The 22,745-nt window shown below is 40.4% G+C and overlaps 3 protein-coding genes across 3 annotated transcripts; all 3 read right to left on the reverse strand.

Annotated features, from left to right (window-relative positions):
* Positions 1 to 4,424: 4,424 nt before the first annotated feature.
* On the reverse strand, positions 4,425 to 5,654 carry LOC115686217 (F-box protein At3g07870-like). The gene has a single exon (XM_030611435.1). It carries the CDS (start codon positions 5,652 to 5,654, stop codon positions 4,425 to 4,427), a length of 1,230 nt encoding a protein of 409 aa, XP_030467295.1.
* Positions 5,655 to 15,294: 9,640 nt separating this feature from the next.
* On the reverse strand, positions 15,295 to 16,143 carry LOC115686218 (putative F-box protein At3g22650). Its single transcript, XM_030611436.1, has one exon. The coding sequence runs from the start codon at positions 16,141 to 16,143 to the stop codon at positions 15,295 to 15,297; it is 849 nt and encodes a 282-aa protein (XP_030467296.1).
* Positions 16,144 to 18,630: 2,487 nt separating this feature from the next.
* Positions 18,631 to 22,256, reverse strand: LOC115686245 (F-box protein At3g07870-like). Its single transcript, XM_030611469.2, has one exon. It carries the CDS (start codon positions 20,127 to 20,129, stop codon positions 18,900 to 18,902), a length of 1,230 nt encoding a protein of 409 aa, XP_030467329.1. The 5' UTR covers positions 20,130 to 22,256; the 3' UTR covers positions 18,631 to 18,899.
* Positions 22,257 to 22,745: the final 489 nt, after the last annotated feature.

Raw genomic sequence — 22,745 nt, forward strand, 5'->3', positions numbered from 1 at the left:
CGCCGCGAGGTTCCAGTTATTATTACCAGAACCCAAAATATTATTATTCCCCTGAGGTCGACAATTTCGTTCATCACTTCAGAGACGCCTCGTCGGGCCCATCGGAGTAGAGGCCGCCCCTGCCGCCGCAAGCTTCTTACGATTATGACCATAGCTCGGAGAATTATTCAATCTTGTCACCGTCCGTGCGTCATGTACTCTTTTACTTCTTTGTAATTTACATCCTCGAAATATCTTTTAGGATGAAATGGAAAGGCACTGTTTATTCATTTCTAATTTTTTCTTCCCACAATTAAAGAAGACAAACAAAGATTGAAAAGAGAAGATCAAAAAGTAGTCTAGTTTCTCCATGAATTTGATTTGCTCAAAACAAATACCTTTTGCCGGTCTTCTGTGGATAATATGCAACATAATAGGAGTTATAAGCAAGTCAAAACCAAATCAATATATATATATATATATATTAACTATGAAGGACATGATGAAAATTTGGCCCTTTTAGATCCGGGTTTTAGTCTTCATAAAACCACAGAGGATGAGCTTCCAACACCTAAAACCAACAATTTCTTTCTAGCAATAACCCAAGATAAGAGCGATGAAAATCTGGTCAACCTTTTACCTTACGTTTTCTTAAATCCTCAAACAAAAAAAATACGTCGAATATCATGATTTGGAAGATGAAATCATGGATAAACACTCGATTAATGGATGGGATGGTGGCAAGAAGCTAACAAGAGGGGATGAGTTCTTGAGAAAATTTCTAAAAGACTATACATAATGAGAAGAGAAAACTGAACGATGAAAGGATGAGAGAAGTTAGAGTATTCTAGTCATAAAAGGGTGTGTTTTTAGCTTCAATGGGTGTGCAATATCGGATAGAGAAATTTCCAAGAAACCTAGTTCCTTTACACGTTTGTCGAGCAAGTTTCTAGATTAATTGTCGTATATCCATACGAATTTGATCATAAACAACTTTTTAACGCAATTAAATATTCATTAAGGTTTAATTTTGTGGCGCATATCGACATCAAACTCTTTCTTGTTAATTATCCTTTATATATACACGATGGATAACCGAATAAAAAAAACTCTCTCTAAAGATTTGTCCATATAAAATCACAATTATATTCTTCAACATGGAAAGTTAAAAGATCAAACTTAACTGAATCAAGACTTAAAATAAAATGAAAATAAGAACTTTAAAATGACAGTTAAATTTCATTATTTTAGGATTGACAAAGGTTAATACCAATCATGGAGTTTTTACACAAAAAATATATATCAAGGTGCCTCAATATGCATAACTTTTATAAGTCATTATTTTCAGTGTATTTTTAATTACTTTTATAACTGATTACATGTTTGTGCGAAAGTGTCTTATCAATGGTAGAAGAAAGTCAGCAATTCTTTGATATAGTAAATAAAGAGACTTTATTTTCTTTCGAAAACTAATCGAATAACACATCACAAATTGACCACAAAAGTGAGCCTTCAATGTACGAGTGACAAAAAAATGGATAACTTTAGACAAGAGCAATGATGAAGAAGAGGTCCAATTTTTTTTTAATAACGATAAGTTTAATTATGAAGGAAACCTGAAATAGGAAAATAACTAAATTCATGAAAAGTGTGAAATTATGGAAACCATCAAAAGATGAATTTTTTCAATTTAATGAAAGCGGGATGAATTTAGTCATATAAGAGTGCTTTATGTTAATGATCTAACACTTGCTATTGGAAAATTAATTATCGACACAATGTTTCTCATAAAAAGACGATCATGCTAATCCTATAGTTGGCTTTATTTTGGAATGAAATAATCGATGTCAAATTATCTCTACTATTAATCTCTTTTGTATAATAAAGCAAACATAATCAACTGAATTTCATTGTTATTGACCCTAATTATTTCATCTAAGTCGTAAATCAACTTATTATCTATCTTGAGATATCTAAATCTCTTATTGCCATCAGCACTGGATAAAATAAAGTTAAAATAATAATTTGCTTCCCATGTAAGCTAACTAATGTTTACTTATAATTATTATTTAATTTCAACCCTGTTAAATAAGTCGAATATATAATTAGCTCATGCATTTGTGGTTATATATCTTCGTTGACAATGAGTTCCGTACATTTTCAGCGAGAGAGGAAAGAGGGAAACATTCGATGCAAACTTCCAAAGTATAGACATTGCAGAGTGTGAGAGGTATACGGTAGTAATTAGTAGTAAACAGACTGTGTGTTAGGGGTAAAATATGATCATTCGCCGGCCACGGCCTCAAGCCACGTATCGTCGAGAGTAAGACTAGGTTCTCCTTCTTCACCGGAATCAATGACACCGAATCGTGACCACGAGTCTCCCCGGGCTTCGACCTCACCGACTCGCGTGTTCTCCATATCGCAGAGCACCAACCTCTCATTCTCTCGGCGAAGTAAAACCGTACCATCCCTCTCTGTTACCACAAGTCCGGTTGGTAGCGCAATGTGATATTGTTTGCTCCAGGATTCAGCCTCAGCATACTCTCTCATCACCCAAATGGCACAAACGTCTCCATGGTACATTACAGAAATAGCAACAAGAGCCAGTGAATCTTGCGACACCGAGAGTGTCACGGTGCCTCTTGGATCTAGATGGAATCTAAGTAGCTATTCGGAATCTGGTAGCATGACTTCTCCCAATACTTCCTCCTCTAAAAACAGGCGACACTATGGAATTGAATTCGGGTGCTTTCCTGGTGCTGCCTTCAATGCACTGATCCTTAACTAATGCACGTGAATTGCCTCGAACCAAGCACGTATTATCGGGTTCCTCCAAATTTCTCCATGTGTTGCTGATTAGACTATAAATCTCAACGTCTGATGTTCTCATTGGAGCATAAAGTCCTCTCGCATTGTCGCACGAACAAGCAACCCTCACAACCATGTGATCCACGGCAGTCTAGCTTATACCCAAGGCCATAAACAAGATATTGACTGCAGCAGCCCCTAGCGTAGCCTTGAATAAGAGATGCGGGGCAGCAAAGGCCAACTCCAATTGGCGTAACAGTCGTTGTCAAGAGTCTTGAATTTGCCCATGGTAACAACTTGCTTAGTCATGCAATGGCCTTCAGGTGAGAGCTTGATCAAGTAAATTAAGGGCACTATAATTCGATGAAGTCACCACAGATGATGGTTCAGCGGGGACCCCGGCAGCAAACGGAATTGTCAGATTTTTTGGGCCCATTTGCACGCTTGTACATACAAAAGAACACATTCCATGTCCGGATGTACTCGACCGGATTGCTAGGAGACTGGCTTCGTCCGCGATCCATCCACAACGTCGCAAAGTACGGTTTGGACAAGACAGAAAGCCGAGCCTTAGAAACGCACATGAATCTATGACCAGACACTTCACTGGCAATGACACTGAGTATTGTACCGATCACATCCGGCGGAAGATACGGGATAGCGATTCCATGATATTCGTATGGATCGGGAAAGAACAAGGACAAGACCTAGTACAGTGTCTTATGATATGCGGAAGCCAAACATATATGATGATATGTTTTGCCCCAAAACTGAAGAACTTTATATGTGTAATGCCAGCTCAGTCGATTAGGGTTGGAATGTGCTCTGTGTTCTGTCATTTAATTTTTTAATTTTAATCTTTTCTTTAATTTCTAGCGTTCCTGATGTCGCGCCTATTTGGTGCCCTTTCAGCCATTGTACAAAAATTAAAAGAAAAATAAATATGAAAAAGCCGCACGGATTTTCCGTTCAAGAAAAATCAACAAGGTTAACAGAAGAACTAACGTAAAGAATGACGAGAAGTTTTAGGATTTGAATGACCCAGAAAAAAAGTTTATGAACTAAAGTGACGGATCAGCACATGGTTTAGAACTTCCACTATCGTTATCCTTTGATTTGTCTTGCGGTATATACACCTTAATTCATTTCAGACAATAAGATCAATATATGTTCTCCATGAAATGTAATTAGTTTGGTGTCGAATGGAAGTGTAACCTGTGAACAAACTGAGGAATTCCAAGTTTGATGACAAAGTAATAATCTTCTATAGATCGTGCCTTCGTCAAGAACCAAATAAAAGGAAAAAACTTGGTATGCAGAAAGAAAAGGTAGAACATATTCATCCTCAGTTTAGAAATTTGACCATCCATAGGAAATAAAATTGCACAGTTGCTGCGACATTCATGAGTTCATATATAAAAAATCTAGAAGACAAATTTTTTTAAATTTTAAAACGGCAACCATATCTAAATGATACATTATACATATAGTTGAGAAGTGCCAAATTTAGACAATAAGATCTTAGGGAATACAATAAAATGCATAGAACAACATCCAAACTACGAAAGCAGCAGACGATTATCTACTACTGAAAAGCATATGTAAATTTCTGTAAATGTATGAAGCCTAAATCTTTATTTGTGGTTGAGTATAGTCAACAGTGAATCTAGACCCGCTTGGTTCCTGAGAGTAGGATCTCCTCCTCCCAAATCAATGACATCAAAAGATGACTCCGCGCCGCGTCCCTGGATTCCAACCTCGCTAATCTGCATATCCTCCACATCACAGCACATCAACTTCTCATCAACCATGCGAAGCAACATCTTGCCACGCCCGGTAAGTCCCAAGGCCGCCCGGACCGTCGACCCGATTGGTAGCACAATGTGATGCTGCTTAGTCCAGGACTCAACCACGCCGTACTCCTTCATCACCCAAATGCCGCATTCCTCTCGATTCCATATGCCGAAAGCGATCAGAGCCAGGGAACCATGTGACACCGAGAGCGTTGCTTTGCCTCTCGGATTCAGGGAGAATTGCAAGAGATTTTCCAATCGGGGCAGCTCGATGACTTCTCCAAATGCTTCCTCCTTCATATCAAAGGCCACGATTGAGTTGTAAGGTGCATCCGCTGTAGGCGCCGCGAGCCAATGCGCAGAACCGTTGACAAATGCCCGTGAATTGCCGCGGACCGTCCAGGTGAAACTGGGCCTGCCCAGGCTCTTCCATGTGTCGCTGCGTAGGCTGTAAACCTCGACAAGCCATGGCCTTATTGGAGAATCATCTTCTCTCACAACGCCGCGAGAATAAGTAATCCTCACGACCTTGTAATCCCGGGCATTCAGCTCATACCCGAAACCGTGGACAAGATACTGATTGCAGCATGCTGAATTATAGCCCTGAATTAGGGATTCGGTGCAAACAGGCCAACGATGGCAATGGACGCAACCCTTGTTGCCAAGGGCCTTGACTTCACCTGTGAACGGGCTCCACAGGATAATGGCTTGCTTGCTCGCACGGCGGCGTGTGTACGAAAGCCCGGTCAAGCAAATTAGAGAGCCGTCACGGGACGAACCGATCACGGATACCGAAATCCATTTGTCCCCTACAGGTAGGTTCAAATTTTTCATCCCGATGGACACGTTTTCAAACACTAAAGAGCACTGGTCGCGATTTTCCCATTCCAACGGGACCACTAGGAGGGAAGTCCCGCTGCGATTCAACCACATTGTCACAAAGAACGGTTCGGACAACAGTGAACGCCATGACTTGGAGACGCACCGGAACCGGATGAGAGACCGGGCTGGTAAGCAAGCGAGGATTTCGACCATAACATTGGATGGAATGATACCGGAGAGTGATTCCATGGTACTCATATGGACGGGGAGAAAGAGTGCTAGGAATTAAAGAGGACGAGAGCAAGAAACAGAGTCACACTCATTGATCTTGCAATTAGACAAAACATGTGAGAAAATTTGTGGGACTTTGGTGAAGCATAAGTTGATACATGTATGTGGTGACTGATGTAGCCGTTAGTTAAATAGGCAAAAGACTGCCAAAAAATTAATAAAATCTCCAAATAAAGAAAAACATGGATGTAGTTAGAATTATTGCTAGGATACTATGAAGGAAAAGAAAATCTCAAACTTAGGTTGGTTTTAAGGAAGGCAATCTGATTCTCCATTTCACACAATTCATGATTTTGTTCCTGATTCTATCCCATATACGTCCTAACAAAAAGAGCAACTTCTAATTAAGTTGCCTTTAAATATGAAAAGGTATTTTATTAGTAGGGATATTATGTGGCAATGCCACGTGACGAAGCTAGATAGTGGCATGTGAGAATTTTCAAATTATAATATATAATTGGTTGCGAGGCACACCACATGGAAAATATGGGTTGGTTACACCAAGTCGGCCATGTGAATGCTATGTAAAATGCATCTTTGAAAGGAGAACACGACTTTTTGATTTGTCACTAGCTCAAGAATATGATTGAAATCAATCAGCTAAAACCAAAAATCAACTTTTGGTGAAAGGTATGATATTAATTGGGATCAGTCCCGATTTCTAGGGAAACACACATATATATAAGTAAATATTTAGTTTTGCAACGACAACTATTTCTAAATGACAGACTACATAAATTTATTAATCATAATAATTCTTACCCATCTTAGTGGATAGGTTCCGAACTTGCATGATAAGCATCTTAGGGGATATTGTAAAATGCGCACATTAAAACTAAAAAAAAAACTAGATGATTATCTATTTTAGAAAAAGCATATGTAGATTTTCTGTGAATATATGAAACCTAACTCTTTATTGGAGGTCGAGTATGGTCAACGGTGAACCTCGACCCACTTGGTTCCTGAGAGTAGGATCTGCTCCTCCCAAATCAATGACATCAAAAGATGATTCAGGGCCGCCTCCCTGGATTCCAACCTCACTGGTCTGCATATCCTCCACATCACAACACACCAACTTCTCATCAACCATGCGAAACAACATCTTGCCACGCTCGGTAAGTCCCAACACCGCTCGGACCGTCGACCCGATCGGTACCACAATGTGATGCTGCTTGGTCCAGGAGTCGACCACTCCGTACTCCTTCATCACCCAAATTCCACATTCTTCTTGGTTCCATACACTGAAAGCAATCAAAGCCAGCCAACCGCATGACACCGAGAGTGTCGCTTTGCCTCTCGGATTCAGAGAGAATTCCGAGAGATTTTCCAATTGGGGCAGCTCGATGACTTCTCCGAATGATTCCTTCTCCATACAGAACGCCGCGATTGAGTTGTAAGGCGCGTCCTCTGTAGGCGCCGTGAGCCAATGCGCAGATCCGTTAACAAATGCCCGCGAATTGCCACGAATCGTCCATGTGAAATCGGGCATGCTCAGGCTCGTCCATGCGTCCTTGCCTAGGCTATAAACCTCGATATGCCATGGTCTTAGAGGAGAAACAGCTCGCCTCGCAACGCCACCCGAATAAGTAATCCTCACGACCTTGTAGTCCCGGGCATTTGGCTCGTACCCGAAACCGTGGACATTATAATGACTGCAACATCCCGAATTGTAGCCCTGAATTAGAGATTCGGAGCAAAGGGGCCTGTGGTGGCAATAGATGTAACCCTCGCTGTCAAGGGCCTTGACTTCGCCTGTGAACGGACGCCACAGGATAACAGTTTGCTTGCTCTCACGATGGCTTATGTAAGAAAGCCCGGTCAAGCAAATTAGATCGCCGTCGCCAGACGAACCGACCACAGATAACGAAAACCATCTGTTCCCCAGTGGCAGCCTCAAATTCTCCTTCCCGATGGACACATTTTCAAACACTAAAGAGCATTTGTCACGATTTTCCCATTCCAACGGGACCACCAGTAGGGAAGTCCCGCTGCAATTCAACCACTTCTTCACGAAGCATGGCTCGGACAAGAGTGAACGCCACGACTTGGAGACGCACCGGAACCGCACGAGAGACCGGGCTGGTAAGCAAGCGAGTATTTCGACCATAACTTTGAATGGAAAGATACCGGAGAGCGATGCCATGGTACTCATGTGGACCGGGAGACAGATTGGTAGGAACTAAAGAGGACAAGCAAGAAGCAGTATCAGTCAGACTCACTGATCTTGCAATTAGTCAAAACTTGCGAGAAAATCTGCGGGACTTTGGTTGAATAAGAAAAAGACGGCCAAAATATAAAGAAAAATAACTGAATAAGGAAAAACATGGATATAAATAAGATACTGTGGAGGAAAAGAAAAATCTGACACTTAGGTTGGTTTGAAGGAAGGCAATCTGATTCTCCATCTACATAATACATGATTTTGTTCCGGATTCTATCCCAAATACGTCCGGACAATGAGAGCAACTTGTAATTAAGTCGTCTTTAAAAGATGAGAAGGTAGATTGTGTGTCAGAGGTATCACGTGACAATGGCACGTATGAACTAAGACGATGACGTGTGAGAATTTTCAAATTCTAATGCATAGTTGGTTGCGAGGCACACCACATGGACAATGTGGATTGGTCACACCACGCTGGCCATGTAAACAATTCGTAAAAGGAGAACACTATTTTTTGATTCATTACAGCTCAAGAATATGAATGACATCAATTAAAAAAAAAACATTAGTAAGTGGTTCGAGCAAGAGTAGGTAACAAAAACTAGTTGATAACTTTGTCAAGAAATTTGGTAAGCACTTCAAATAAGGAGTATTATTATAAAATAGTTGGTAATTTCAATAGAATTGATATGTTATTAAAGAATTTGGTAATTCCGAAACGACATAATCAACGTTGGTAATATGATAAGTGGCTAAAATATAATTTGATAATCTCAAACTAGTTGGTAACATAACAAAGTTAGCAGTTTTGTATGAGAGATGGTAACTTCAACATGTTGATATGTTGGGAAAATAGTTTTGATAATTTATTGGTATGGTTACTAAGTTGTTAATAATCAAATAAATGTTAGTAATATAATATAGGAGGATGCGTGTCACGGTTCCTTGACTCTCAGCACAATAAGAGTGTCGGACCACAATTTTTTCTTGGGCAATGGATTAACCTATTTTGGTGGCGGGAGAAGTTCATGTTGAAATTCCCATAATAAATTGCTGTAGCTGTAATATTAGGGATCATCGGTTCCCGATCTAGTCCGGTCCCATCCAGGAACCGGGAGCCGGAACAGTATGATCGGTTCCCAATTAGTGGAATTGGGAACCAGATCGTCTGGTCTTGAGTTCGGACCTGACCAGTCTAATTCTCAGGCGGTTCAATGGAACCAGTGAATTCATAATAATTCGTGTTCTTTCTCTCAGCTTGAAGCTTTGTGGGTCGGTGCGAAGAGCAAACGGGCTCGAGTCTGCAGCGCAATGCTAGAATGGGAGAGGCATGCAGGGGAATGGGATTTTTATTTTTGTATTCGTTTTTTTTTTGTCTTTTTGGGGCAATATGTATATTTGTACCAGAGTAAAAGGCATTATAGAAGATGAAGATTATTTACTTTTTTTCATTTTTTGTGCTGTTGGTTCTTGATGTCCTTTACAGGCAACATTCTTGTGGGTTTGTCGTCTGTTCTTGAAAACCAGGGGCTCGGCTCAGCTCAGCTCCTCCTACTATTTATTAACACCTAAATTTTGGCTAAACATTTAGTGATAAATTACAAAAAAAAATTATGGATTAATTCTTAACCCTAAAAACAAAATAGTATAATTAAAGGGTCGTGCTTTTTCTACTTCCTTTTTGGCTAAAACACTCCTCAACACTGTAATTTAACTATATTGTCCTTGGTGGATCCCACTTTTTAGCATCCATCTTCGACGTATGTTCTAAGAAAGTATTCCATCTTTGCTAGTCGTATCCCTTTTTTTAATTTTCTATTTCGTTTATTATGGTTCTTACGTTCACCTTCATTTGTCTTCTTCCTTCTCTAGCAATAAAGAGGCAAAGAAATTCCACGCTTGTGTTGGTGGAGGCGGCTAAGATGGTCCTCATGATCCATGACAACACTTTCTGGAGCCGCTAAGCGAAGGCTCTATGCCACATGTCTTATGGCAACAAGGGGATCATGTTCGCAGAGAATGACACATACTAACGAGACATGAGAAGGATGTGTACTCTGCATTTAATAAGCCCGGCGCAGGTGAAGGCGTTCGTGCCATGAGGAGGAGGAGCTAGTAAGGGTGATGGGGAGGTTGAGGGCAGCGGCCTTGAGGCATACCCTTTGCACTTGGGAACGCTTTATCGAAACCCCTTCTCTGCACAAAAAATCAGTAAGATTCACAAAAGCAACGTTGCTCACGAGCAAATCCTCTTGACATTTCATTTCCTCTCAGTGCCTGAGAATCAACTTCCTCGCCTTCTCCCTATCTAATTGTCGAAAAAATCCACCGACCAATGTTCTATATTTCCAACAATTGAGCCTTATAATGTCTTTAACCATTTCATCAAGCAGTTTTTGTGCAGCCCTCACTTTGCACACCTTAAATTACCCGTTGATCAAAGTAGTGTAAGTAATGCAGCTCGGACAATGCCCATGCTCCTCATATCTAGAAACATTCTATGCCTATAACCTAGTCTCGAAATATAGCTCCATTGATCAATCACCGAGTTAAAATTAGTCCATGAACACATGTTTGGCATCAGCCAAACACCCAATGACCCACAACAGGGCCACGAGAATCTAGTAATATAGCACTGATAATGTTCGTCTAGGACGATAAACAAACGAAACGAAGGAGGCAAACCAATGGTGGGCCTCCTTGAACCGTTTTGCATCGCAAAGAGCGTGAACTACGCTGCTGAGGTTGAGCGAGTTGGATCTGTTGTTGTGGAGACAGAGGTGGTCAAGGAGGCGGAGGGCTTCGTCAACGTCCCGATGGTGGGTTGATGTGGCCCCTGACTAGGATATGCGAGCACAAGGACATGACCATTTCTTTCCGATTTTCTATTTCTCTGCCTCTTGAGAGAAAACGGAAATAAGGAAGAAGAGTAAGAAAAGTGAACATGAGACCCGCAAGAAAAAAGAGAGGGACCGGAACAAAGGGAGAGGAGCAGAGAGGGTGAGAGAGAGAGAGAGAGAAAGGAAGCTGAAGAGGAGAGACGGAGAGAAAAACAGGGAGAGAGGGAGAGAGATCCGAGATTGAGAGAGCTCCTCCGGTGACCACCACAGCAGAGCATCGGTCGACGACCCCCGCTAACGTTTCCCTTTCCTCGCGCCGAAGCCACAGTGGGACTCATTGTGATTTTTTTTTTTTGCTTTCATGTTGTGCCTTGTTTTGCCCTGTTTCGGGCTCGTCGGACCGGGGTTGCCATTGTCCGGTTCGCGCGAGTTTCGACCCCACCCGTCCATTTGTGCAATTATCATTTTCGGTCATTGCTGGTTGGTTGTCGTGACTCTCGGCACGAGTTTGAGTCTCAGTCGGTTCCGGTTTTTCCCCTGTCAGCCAGTGCACTCCAACTGCTCGATAGAATGCCTGAGTTAGATTTATTTCCAGTTCTTCATTTGTCGCCGAATCGGCGTTCCCGTGTGATGCTCACCTTCCTCTATTGTTGCGTTCTTGCGTTTGCCGCTGTTTGGGGCCGAGGCGAGCCGCTCGTGGTTTTCGCTCGCCCCGGCCCCGCCCTTTTTTGTTTGTTTTGGCGTCCGGCCGTGGGGTATGGCCCTCGGCCGGGGGTGTTGAGGTCAGTCAGGGACCGGCACTAGACGGGCGTCGAAGGACTGTTGGCGTCGGTGGGGGTGGTCGCCCCACGCAGAGGCCGATCATTATTAGGCCGAGCCGCTTTCGCCAGGTGGAGGCCGAGGCAACGCAAGGGCGCGCGCGCGCGGCCGGGCCGAGACGAGCGGCGCCGCTCGTTTGGGCCGTCTCCGTCGCGGCTGCCGAGGGCCGGGGGGGTCAGAAGAAGCGTGAAAGTCGGGTTGGCTAGGCTTGGGTCCGGGTTGGGCTCGGCTCGCGGGTTTGGCAAACTCGGGCCGCACGTGTATGGGTTTGTTTTGTCTGTTGGGTCCGGCTAAAAAAGAAAAAATCGAAGTGAGTTGGGCTTGGTTTGGGCTCTTTCCGAGAGAGTTTCGGCTTGGCCGGACTGGGCTCATGCGTTAAGCCCAGTCCGACCAAGCCCCTAGGGCCTTGTGACCCGGGGTCAGTCCCAACCCGGACCGGATCCGGAGATCCGATCAGGGTCCCCCTTTTTAGATTAAAAATTATTTTCCTTTCTCTAAATACATATATATCTTTTTAGGAAAATTATTTTAAAACTTACAAAAAAAATAAAAAATAAAAAATAAAAAAATTCCGAAAATTTTTTTTTTCTAAAAATTAGGAAAAAGCTTATAAACTAGATTTTGAGTAGTTTTCCTTAAAAATGTGTGAAAATCTTTCGTAAAAAAATTGTGCTCATAATTGAACAAGCTCTTTGGGCTTCTTCATTGTAAGATTTTGAATGATCTCGGAGATAAATGTCGGGTCGTTGTTTGCGCATTTCTATTTCGATTATTACTTGATTGCGCACTTTCGATATCCTGATTGTTGTTTCCCTTTAACCTGGTTAGGAATAGGACTTTAAAACTCATAACTGGTAAGATTGCTGCATGATCACTTTAGTCGGTGATTCAACAAGGTTAGGGGTACCGAAAGGGCACAAGTTTGGTGACTAGTGTAATCAAGCCCATGAACTCATTGAATCTCTGGTTTACAGGAGTAAGGTAATTCTTTTATTGCTTTACTTGGATATCTAATCAATCCATCAAAAACTGATTAGCGGCAACTCCCAGATAAAAATCATTTGCATGTTAAAAACTCGAACCATAAATCGCGAATTTGTATGGGCTTGGGAGAGCTCGAGTTAAGTTTAAACTTAATAGTCCATTAGCCAAACCCTAGATGGTGCACCGGTTCGGAGAGGTTGCAACACTCTTCACAAAAGGGCAAAGAGAATGATCGTCCTCTGTTTCAGTTGGAGCTGAAGGCGTGAAGGAAGATCCATGATTCACAAACTGTGAAGACCGAAGACTAAAGTTGTGCGTGATAGAGCCGAGCTTAGGTTAGGTTTAGTTTTTATTTTCAGTATTTTACATATTTGTAGACATTCAAAATAAAAAATAAAAAACAGTCTGTTTGGTCGGGTGGTCTGGGTAGGCAGTTCCATTCATGGAACTGGGAACCAAACTCATGCCCCTATGAACCACCCAAAACCATCCGATTCGGTCCGGTTCAGGTGGTTCCCGATCTGGTTGACCGTTTTGTTCACCCCTATGTAATATTGCGGCAAGAAAGAGATTTCACAAATTGCGATTACTTCAATGAAACAAAGGGTGTGATTATAAAAATACCCTCGGAAAGAAATAGAAATCAAGATAATAACTAGAAATTGTTTGATTGTGTTTGAAATGATTTGCTAAATCGAGATATTATTTTTTGACATTATTTATTCATTTTCAAAGTTTGTGGAAATAAATATTGGTTATTTATTGGAACGCTTACGAAGGTATTAACAATTAAATAAATGTTGGAAGTGACATAGGAGGAGAAGATTGAAAAGCAGTCTAGTTTCTCCATGAATTTGATTTGCTCATAACAAATCGCGAGACACTTCGATGATACCCCAGGAGGACGAACTTCTAACACCTAACCAACAATTTCTTTCTAGCAATGAACCAAGATAAGACAGATGAAGATCTAGTTAACTTGTTCCCTTACACTACTTAAATTCTCAAACATACAAAAAATGTCATCTATTATTATTTGGAAGATGAAAACTAAAGAGATGGTGGCAAGAAACTAACAAGAGGGGCCTGAGAAATATCTGAAAACTGTCCATAATGAGAAGAGAAAACTGAGAAAGATAAACGGGTGAGAGAGAAGATAGGGCATACTATTCAATTCATTTCATTTTTTTTGGGGGGTAGGGGGGTCGAAATAGTAGTCATTTCATTCAACAAGGTGTGTTTTTTAGCCAAAATGGTGTGCAAATAGTGCATCCTTTGTTTATAATTTATTACATTTAGACTAGAAAACTCTTTGCGGCTTCGCTTGTTTTGCGGAAAATAAATTCCAAAAAAATGTTTTCCGAATTTTCTGACATTCAGTTTACGGAAAATAAACAAGTCAAAGAAAACAATTTCCGTCAATGGAAAAAACATATTCAAAAGTGGGGAAAATGATTTACTCTTTCTCCTCCTTTCACCATTCATTTTAATTATTTTTATTTTTATTTTATTTTTTATTTTTTCTGTTTTTAAAATTCTAAATTTTAATTAGTTTTTTGTTCTTTTCTTTCTTTCTTTTCCTTCTTCTTCGGCCGGCCGCCGGCCACGGGCGAATTCGACCCTCACTAGATTGGCAACGCTCGAAGCCTTGCGAGTCATGATCTAGCTCATTTGCTCGCTTGCTCACTCGCCAACTCGCAAGCTCGAGGCCTCACGAGTTGTGGCGAGCTCTCTGGTTGCGAGACCTTGAGCCTCACCAGATCTAGCAAGCTCGCCGTGACTCGCGTGGCCTCGCCGGCCTGTGGCAAAGCTCGAGCTCGCCTGTGGTCATTTATTGCCGTGGCTGGCGACCGACCAGAGAAGAAGAAAAAATAATAAAAAAGACAAAGAAACAATTGAATTAAAAAATCGATTTTAAAAATCTTGCTGGTGCTGCGTTGATCCTCCATGTTTTTCAGATTTGGCTTTGTTTTGCAGTATTCTAGGTTTTGCTCTGTTTCGATTTGTTTAGTCACGAACTTTACTTAATATATCTTTTTAAGCAATAAATACAATTTTTTTGGACAAAAAAATAATAATTTAATTCCTATCACAATCGCCACTGAACCGTTTAACAACAAACCAAAGATGAACCTTTAGTGAAAAGTATTATAATAATTGGGACAGGTCCCAATTTCTAGTGAAACACACACATAAGAAAATCTTGAGTTTTGCAACGACAATTATTTCTGAATGACACGTACAGATAAGGTTATTGATCATAATAATTTTGGCGATAGGTGCCGAAATTGGACGATAAGTATCTTAGAATACAAAACAAAATGCGCATAACATCAAACCTACAAAAATAATAGATGATTATCTACTTTTGAAAAGCATCAGTAAATTTATGTAACTGTTATGCAACCTAATTCTTATTATAGGTTGAGCATGGTCAACGTGAACCACCACCCGTTTGGTTCCTGAGAGTAGGATCTCCTCCTCCCAAATCAATGACATCGAAAGATGACTCAGGGCCGCTTCCCTCGATTCCAACCTCACTGATCTGCATATCCTCCGCATCACAACACACCAACTTCTCATCAACCATGCGAAGCAAAATCTTGCCATGCCCGGTAAGCCCCAAGGCCGCTTGGACCGTCAACCCGATCGGTAGCACAATGTGATGTTGCTTGGTCCATGACTCGGCCACGCCGTACTCCTTCATCACCCAAATGCCGCATTCCTCTTGGTTCCATACACCGAAAGCAATCAGAGCCAGCGAACTGCATGACACTGAGAGTGTCGCTTTGCCTCACGGATTAAGAGAGAATTGCGAGAGATCTTCCATTTGGGGCAGCTTGATGACTTCTCCAAATGATTCCTCCTCCATACTAAAGGCCACGATTGAGTCGTAAGGAGCGTCCTCTGTAGGCCCGGCTAGCCAGTGCGCGGACCCGTTAACAAATGCCCGCGAATTGCCACGAATCGTCCATGTGAAATCGGGAATGCTCAGGCTCGTCCATGCGTCCCTGCGTAGGCTATACACCTCGACACGCCTTGGTGTTAGCGGATACTCAGCTCGCCTCCCGACGCCACCCGAATAAGTAATCCTCACGACCTTGTAGTCCCGGGCATTTGGCTCGTACCCGAAACCGTGGACATCATAATGACTGCAGCATCCCGAATTGTAGCCCTGAATTAGAGACTCGGAGCAATAGGGCCTATGGTGGCAGTAGATGTAATCCTCGTAGCCAAGGGCCTTGACTTTGCCCGTGAACGGGCTCCACAGGATAACGGTTTGGTTGCTCGAACGATGGCTTACGTAAGAAAGACCGGTCAAGCAAATTAGAGCACCGTCGCTGGACGAACCGACCACAGATAGAGAAAACCATATGTTCCCCAGTGGCAGCCTCAAATTCTCCTTCCCGATGGACACGTTTTCAAACACTAAAGAGCACTCGTCACGATTTTCCCATTTCAACGGGACCACCAGGAGGGAAGTCCCGCTGCGATTCAACCACTTCGTCACAAAGTATGGCTCGGACAAGAGCGAACGCCACGACTTGGAGACGCACCGGCACCGGACAAGAGACCGGGCTGGTAAGCAAGCGAGGATTTCAACGATAACATTGGATGGAAAGATACCGGAGAGCGAATCCATGGTACTCATGTGGACAGGGAGACAGATTGCTAGGAATTAAAGAGGACAAGCAAGAAGCAAGAAGCAATATCAGTTACACTCTCTGATCTTGCAATTAGACAAAACTTGAGAGAAACTCTGCGGGACTTTGGTTAAATAAGCAAAAGACGGCCAAAATATTTTAAAAAAAATAACTGAATAAGGAAAAACATGGACATAAATAAGATACTGTGGAGGAAAAGAAAAATCTGACACTTAGGTTGGTTCGAAGGAAGGCAATCTGATTCTCCATCTACATAATACATGATTTTGTTCCGGATTCTATCCCAAATACGTCCGGACAATAAGAGCAACTTGTAATTAAGTCGTCTTTAAAAGATGAGAAGGTAGTTTGTGCGTCAGAGGTATCACGTGACAATGGCACGTACGAACTAATTAAGACGATGACGTGTGAGAATTTCAAATTCTAATGCATAGTTGGTTGCAAGGCACACCACGTGGACAACGTGGATTGGTCACACCACGTCGGCCATGTAAACGATACGTAAAATGCTTCCTCGAAAGGAGAACAGTATTTTTTGATTCATTACAGCTCAAGAATATGAATGACATCAATCAAAAAAACATTAGTAAGTGGTTCCAGCAAGAGTAGGTAACAAAAACTAGTTGATAACTTCGTCAAGAAATTTGGTAAGCACTTCAAATAAGGAGTATTATTATAAAATAGTTGGTAATTTCAATAGAATTGATATGCGATTAGAGAATTTGGTAATTCCGAAATGACGTAATCAACTTTGGTAATATGGTAAGTGGCTAAAGTATAATTTGATAATCTCAAACTAGTCGGTAACACAATAAAGTTAGCAGTTTTGTATGAGAGTTTGTAACTTCAACACGTTGATATGTTGGGAAAAGAGTTTTGATAATTTATTGGTATGCTTACTAGGTTGTTAATAATCAAATACATGTCAGTAATTTAATATTGGAGGATGCGTGTGCGACGGCTCCTTGACTCTCAGCACAATATTGCGGCAAGAACGAGATTTCACAAAGTGAGAATAATTTTAATATAACAAAGGATATAATTATAGATATACTCAAGAGAAATAAGAAAGGAAAAAATTCAAAAAAATATTAAAAATTATCCATGTCAGCGGCTGCGCCACCTAGGACAGCCGACATCCATGTCTACAATGACCCTCGTCAAGGGCGGGCGAGGCTCACCATTGCCAGCTAAAGGAAGAAGAAAAGAAATAAAAAAGAAAAACAAAAGAAACAAGAAATAAAAAAATTAAAAAAATATTAAGATATTATTAAAAATTGTCAATGTCAAAGCCGGCAATACCACGTAAGATGATTAGCATCCATGTTAGCGATTTCCTGCCAAAATTGATCGGATTGACTGAATTGACACAAATACAAAAGGTTTCGGACTCAATTAGCCAATAAAAAAGGGTTTATAATTGAATTAACACAATTGCAATAGATTTAGAAATTTTTTTATAATTTTTCCAACTTCTAACACCTAACCAGCAATTTCCTTCATGCAATGAACCAAGATAAGTTAGATGAAAAGTCTACTTAATTTCTAACCTTACTTAAATTAAATCCTCAATCAAACACAAAATGCCATCTATTATTATTTCGGAGATGAAATTATGGATAAACACTCGATCGATGGATGAGATGGTGGCAAGAAACTAACAAGAGGGGCTAAGTACCTGGGAAATATCTAAATCTATCCATAATGAGAAAAGAAAACTGAGAAAGATAAAGGGTTAATACCACGAAAAATTCTAAACTGGTACACCTGTGATAAATTTACTCCAAACTTATTTTTTGACAATCAAAAACCCCAAATCAGTACACTTGTGACAAATTTACCCGTAGTTAAATTGAATTAATACTACGAAAAATTATAAACTGATAAATCTGTGACAAACATAGGGATAAAATCATAAACTAGTACACTCGTCAATTGCCACGTGTCATCGAACTCAGCAATTTGACAATAAAATTTAACGGAAACTAATTAAGGATAAATTTGTCACGGGCAGGTGTACCAGTTTAGGGTTTTTTGCGGTATTAACCCAACGATAAAAGGGTGAGAGAGAAGATAGGGCATATTGGTCATTTCATTTAACAAGTTGTGTTTTTAGCCAAAATGGTGTGCTAATAGCGCATCCCTTGTATACAATTTATTACATTTAGACTAGAAAACTCATATTGAATATAACTAAAATTGATAATAATAGGTGTATTGTCATGCAAGATATAAATATAGGTCATGAGCCCTATATGACAAACTATATTGGGGTACGATTTTGTCTTTTAATGTTAAGAACTCATCTATATAACTCGTGAGCCCACTATGACAATCACGTTGAGGGTACAATTTTGCCCTTTAATTTTTTAGAGTTCAGATATTTTGTGCGTGTATATTATTAAGATCTATCATAGAAGAATAACCGGTCCAAAAAAATTGACAACTGCTTATATTGAAGATAATTTAATTGCATAGGGCTATTCTCATGCAAGATGCCGATACATTGGATTTCTTGAGATTATCTATGTAACACATAAACTCGCCACAATTTTGAACGGAACAATTATAGCAGAAGTCCTAAAATTTGTATCAATCTAACATTTGAGTTCTGAAAGTTTAAATTTGTTCATTTAACAAAATGCGTATAACATCAAAACTACAAAAATAATAGATGATTATCTATTTTTGAAAAGCATAAATAAATTTATGTAACTATTGCGCAACCCAATTCTCATTGGAGGTTGAGCACGGTCAACGGTGAACCTCGACCCGCTTGGTTCCTGAGAGTAGGATCCCCTCCTCCCAAATCAATAACATCAAAAGACGACTCCGGGCTGCCTCCCTGGATTCCGATTTCACTGATCTGCATATCCTCCACATCACAACACACCAACTTCTCATCAATCATGCGAAGCAAAATCTTGCCATGCCCGGTAAGTCCCAAGGCACCTCGAACCGTCGACCCAATCGGTAGCACAATGTGATGTTGCTTGGTCCAAGACTCGGCCACGCCGTACTCCTTCATCACCCAAATGCCGCATTCCTCTCTGTTCCATATGCCGAAAGCAATCAGAGCCAGTGAACCGCACGACACTGAGAGCGTCGCCTTGCCTCTCGGGTTCAGAGAGAATTGCGAGAGACTTTCCAATCGGGGCAGCTCGATGACTTCTCCAAATGATTCCTCCTCCATGCCGAAGGCCACGATTGAGTCATAAGGTGCATCCTCTGTAGGCGATGTGAGCCAATGCACGGACCCGTTAACAAATGCCCGCGAATTGCCTCGAATCATCCGCTTGAAAAAGGTCCTGCCCAGGCTTGTCCATGTGTCCTTGCGTAGGCTATAAACCTCGACATGCCATGGTCTTATCAGAGAATCACCTGGCCTCGCAATGCCCCGCGAATAAGTAATCCTCACGACCTTGTAGTCCCGGGCATTTGGCTCGTACCCGAAACCGTGGACATGATATTGATTGCAACATCCCGAACTGTAACCCTGAATTAGAGATTCGGAGCAAAGGGGCCTATGGTGGCAATAGATGAAACCCTCGTTGCCAAGAGCCTTGACTTCGCCCGTGAACGGGTTCCACAGGATAACGGCTAGCTTGCTCGCACTACGGCGTACATAAGAAAGCCCAGTCAAGCAAATTAGAGCACTATCACCGGACGAACCAACCACGGATAATGAAAACAATCTGTTCCTCAATGGCAGCGTCAAATTCTCCTTCCCGATGGACACGCTTTCGAACACTAAAGAGCACTTGTCGCGATTTTCCCATTCCAATGGGACCACCAGGAGGGAAGTCCCACCGCGATTCAACCACTTCGTCACGAAGTACGGCTCAGACAAGAGCGAACGCCATGACTTGGAGACGCACCGACACCGGACGAGAGGCCGGGCTGGTAAGCAAGCGAGGATTTCAACGATAACATTGGATGGAAAGATACCGGAGAGCGAATCCATGGTACCTGTGGACCGGGAGACAGATTGCCAGGAATTAAAGAGGACAGGAGCAAGAAACAGTGCCAGTCACTTTCACTGGCCTTGCAATTAGACAAAACTTGTGAGAAAACTTGGGGGACTTTGGTGAAGCAAAAACTTGATATATGTTTGTGGTAGCGGTTGGTTAAATAAGCAAAAGACGGCCAAAAACTTGAGAAAAATTACTGAATAAGGAAAAACATGGATATAAATAAGATACTGCTGAGGAAAAGAAAAATCTCAAACTTAGGTTGGTTCAAAGGAAGGTAATCTGATTCTCCATCTACATAATACATGATTTTGTTCCTGATTCTATCCCAAATACGTCCGCACAATAAGAGAAACTTGTAATTAAGTCGTCTTTAAAAGATAAGAAGGAACTTTATACGTCGGAGGTACCACTTGGCAATGCCATGCATGACGTGTGAGAATTATTTTCAAATTCTAATGCGTAGTTGGTTGCGAGGCACACCACGTGGACAATGTGGATTGGTCACACCACGTCGGCCATATAAACGATATGCAAAATGCTTCCAAGAAAGGAGAACACTACTTTTTGATTCATCACAGCTCAAGCATATGAATGAGATCGATCAAATAAACATCAGTAAGTGGTTCGCGTAAGAGTAGGTAACAAGAACTAGTTAGTAACTTCATCAAAAAAGTTTATAAGCACTTCAAATAAAGAGTAATATCATAAAATAGTTTGTAATTTTAATAGAATTGGTATGTTATTGGAGAATTTGATAATTTCGAAACGACGTAATGAATGTTGATAACTTGATAAGTAGCTAAAACAAAAATTGGTAATCTTGAACTAGTTGGTAACATGAAAAAGCTAGTAATTTCATATGAGAATTGGTAACTTCAACACGTTTGATATCTTGGGGAAATAATTTTGATAATTTATTGGTACGCTAACTAAGTTGTTAATAATTAAGTAAATATTGGTAATTTAATATAGGAGGATGCGGGCGTGACGGTTCCTTGACTCTCAGCACAATATTGCGGCAAGAAAAAGAGATTTCAGAGACTGAGAATACTTTAGAGAAACAAAGGATATAAAAATAGAAATACTCAAGGGAAGAAATAGAAATCACGATAATAACTGAAAATTGTTTGATTGTCGTTGAAATAATTTGCTAAATCTAGAAATTATTTCCTTGACATTATTTATTCATTTGTTTCAAAGTTTGTGGAATTAAATATTGGTAATTTATTGGAATGCTTGCGAAGGTGAATTGTCATGCAAGATGCAGCTGCAGGTCACTTGAACTTATCAATATAACCCATGAGCCAAACATAAGAAATCGGGAATAATTGTTCAAAAAATTTTAATCCTATTATATGGCAACTAATTTAATCATAAACCTTTCAATAATGCCAATTTAGCAATAAACTTTTCACGATTTGCCAATTTAGTCGTACACCCTTTCTTTGTGTCAATTTATTTCTAAACTTTTCAAAGATTTGTCAATTTAGTCTTAAACATATTATTTGGATATTTGGCCGAAAGGACTGTATTGGCAAATCGTCAAAAAGTTTAGGACTAAATTGTCATAATTGAAAGGTTTATGACTAAATTGGCGAATCATTAAAAGATTTAAGACTAAATTAGCAAGATTGAAAAGTTAATGACTGAATTAGCCTCCGTGGTCCGTACATTATGACTTTTTGGATAATTTTCCCTCAGAAACCACATCAAAGTTTTTTGCACGTTAGTATTAAGAACTCATCTATGTGACTCATTAGCCCACTATAACAAATCACATTGAAGTAAGATTATGTTCTTTAGTTTCTAAGAGTTCAAATATTTTATGCGTGAATATTATTAAGATCTATGATATAAGAATAACTGGTCCCAAAAAATTGAAAACTGTTTATCTTGAAGACAATTTTTTTGCATAAGCGTGTTCTCATTCAAGATGCTGATAAATTAGATTTATTGAGCTCGTGTATAGAACACGTGAACTCACTACAATTTTGAACGGGACGATTACAGCAAGATTCCTAAAACTTAAATCAATCTGCATCTTGAGCCTTAAAATTTTTATTTCGCGCATTTAAGTTTTAAAACTTGCCGTCATCCTCCACACTAGCTCCTCCGTTAGCTTTGTTAGCTTTTAGTGGTGGAAAAGTCTGAGGTGGCTCCTTACCAAAAAAAAAAAAAACCTTACCAAAAAAAGTCTGAGGTGGCTTTTATTACTAAAACCCATGGACTATATAAAAATGTTCAATGTTATTCCTGAACTTAAATTAATGGAATGACAACATTGAACATTTTTTTATAATCCAGGGACTAGTTTGAACATGTATTAAAAATTCATGGACTACATTGAACAAATTAAAAATTCATGGATCACATTGCACATTGGGTCAAAGTTCAAAGATCATTTATGTCATTTTCCCTATTTATATTACAAAGAGAACTATTTCTAAATGACACATAAGAATACATATATTTGTTAATCATAATGATTCTTACCAATCTTTGTTAGATAGGTGCCGAACTTGGATGATAAGTATCTATTTTTGAAAAAAGTAATATGTAGATTTTCTGTGAATGTAGAAACCTAATTCTTTATAGGAGGTTGATTA

Source organism: Syzygium oleosum, unplaced genomic scaffold, assembly GCF_021117445.2.
Source record: "Syzygium oleosum isolate NSW1041296 unplaced genomic scaffold, Sole_v2.1 Sole_v2.16, whole genome shotgun sequence".
Classification (NCBI taxonomy): domain Eukaryota; kingdom Viridiplantae; phylum Streptophyta; class Magnoliopsida; order Myrtales; family Myrtaceae; genus Syzygium; species Syzygium oleosum.

Bases quoted from the DNA above. Each gene is read 5' to 3' on its own strand.
- LOC115686218 (XM_030611436.1), bottom strand. From the start codon at position 16,143: ATGGATTCGCTCTCCGGTATCTTTCCATCCAATGTTATCGTTGAAATC.
- LOC115686217 (XM_030611435.1), bottom strand. From the start codon at position 5,654: ATGGAATCACTCTCCGGTATCATTCCATCCAATGTTATGGTCGAAATC.
- LOC115686245 (XM_030611469.2), bottom strand. From the start codon at position 20,129: ATGGATTCGCTCTCCGGTATCTTTCCATCCAATGTTATCGTTGAAATC.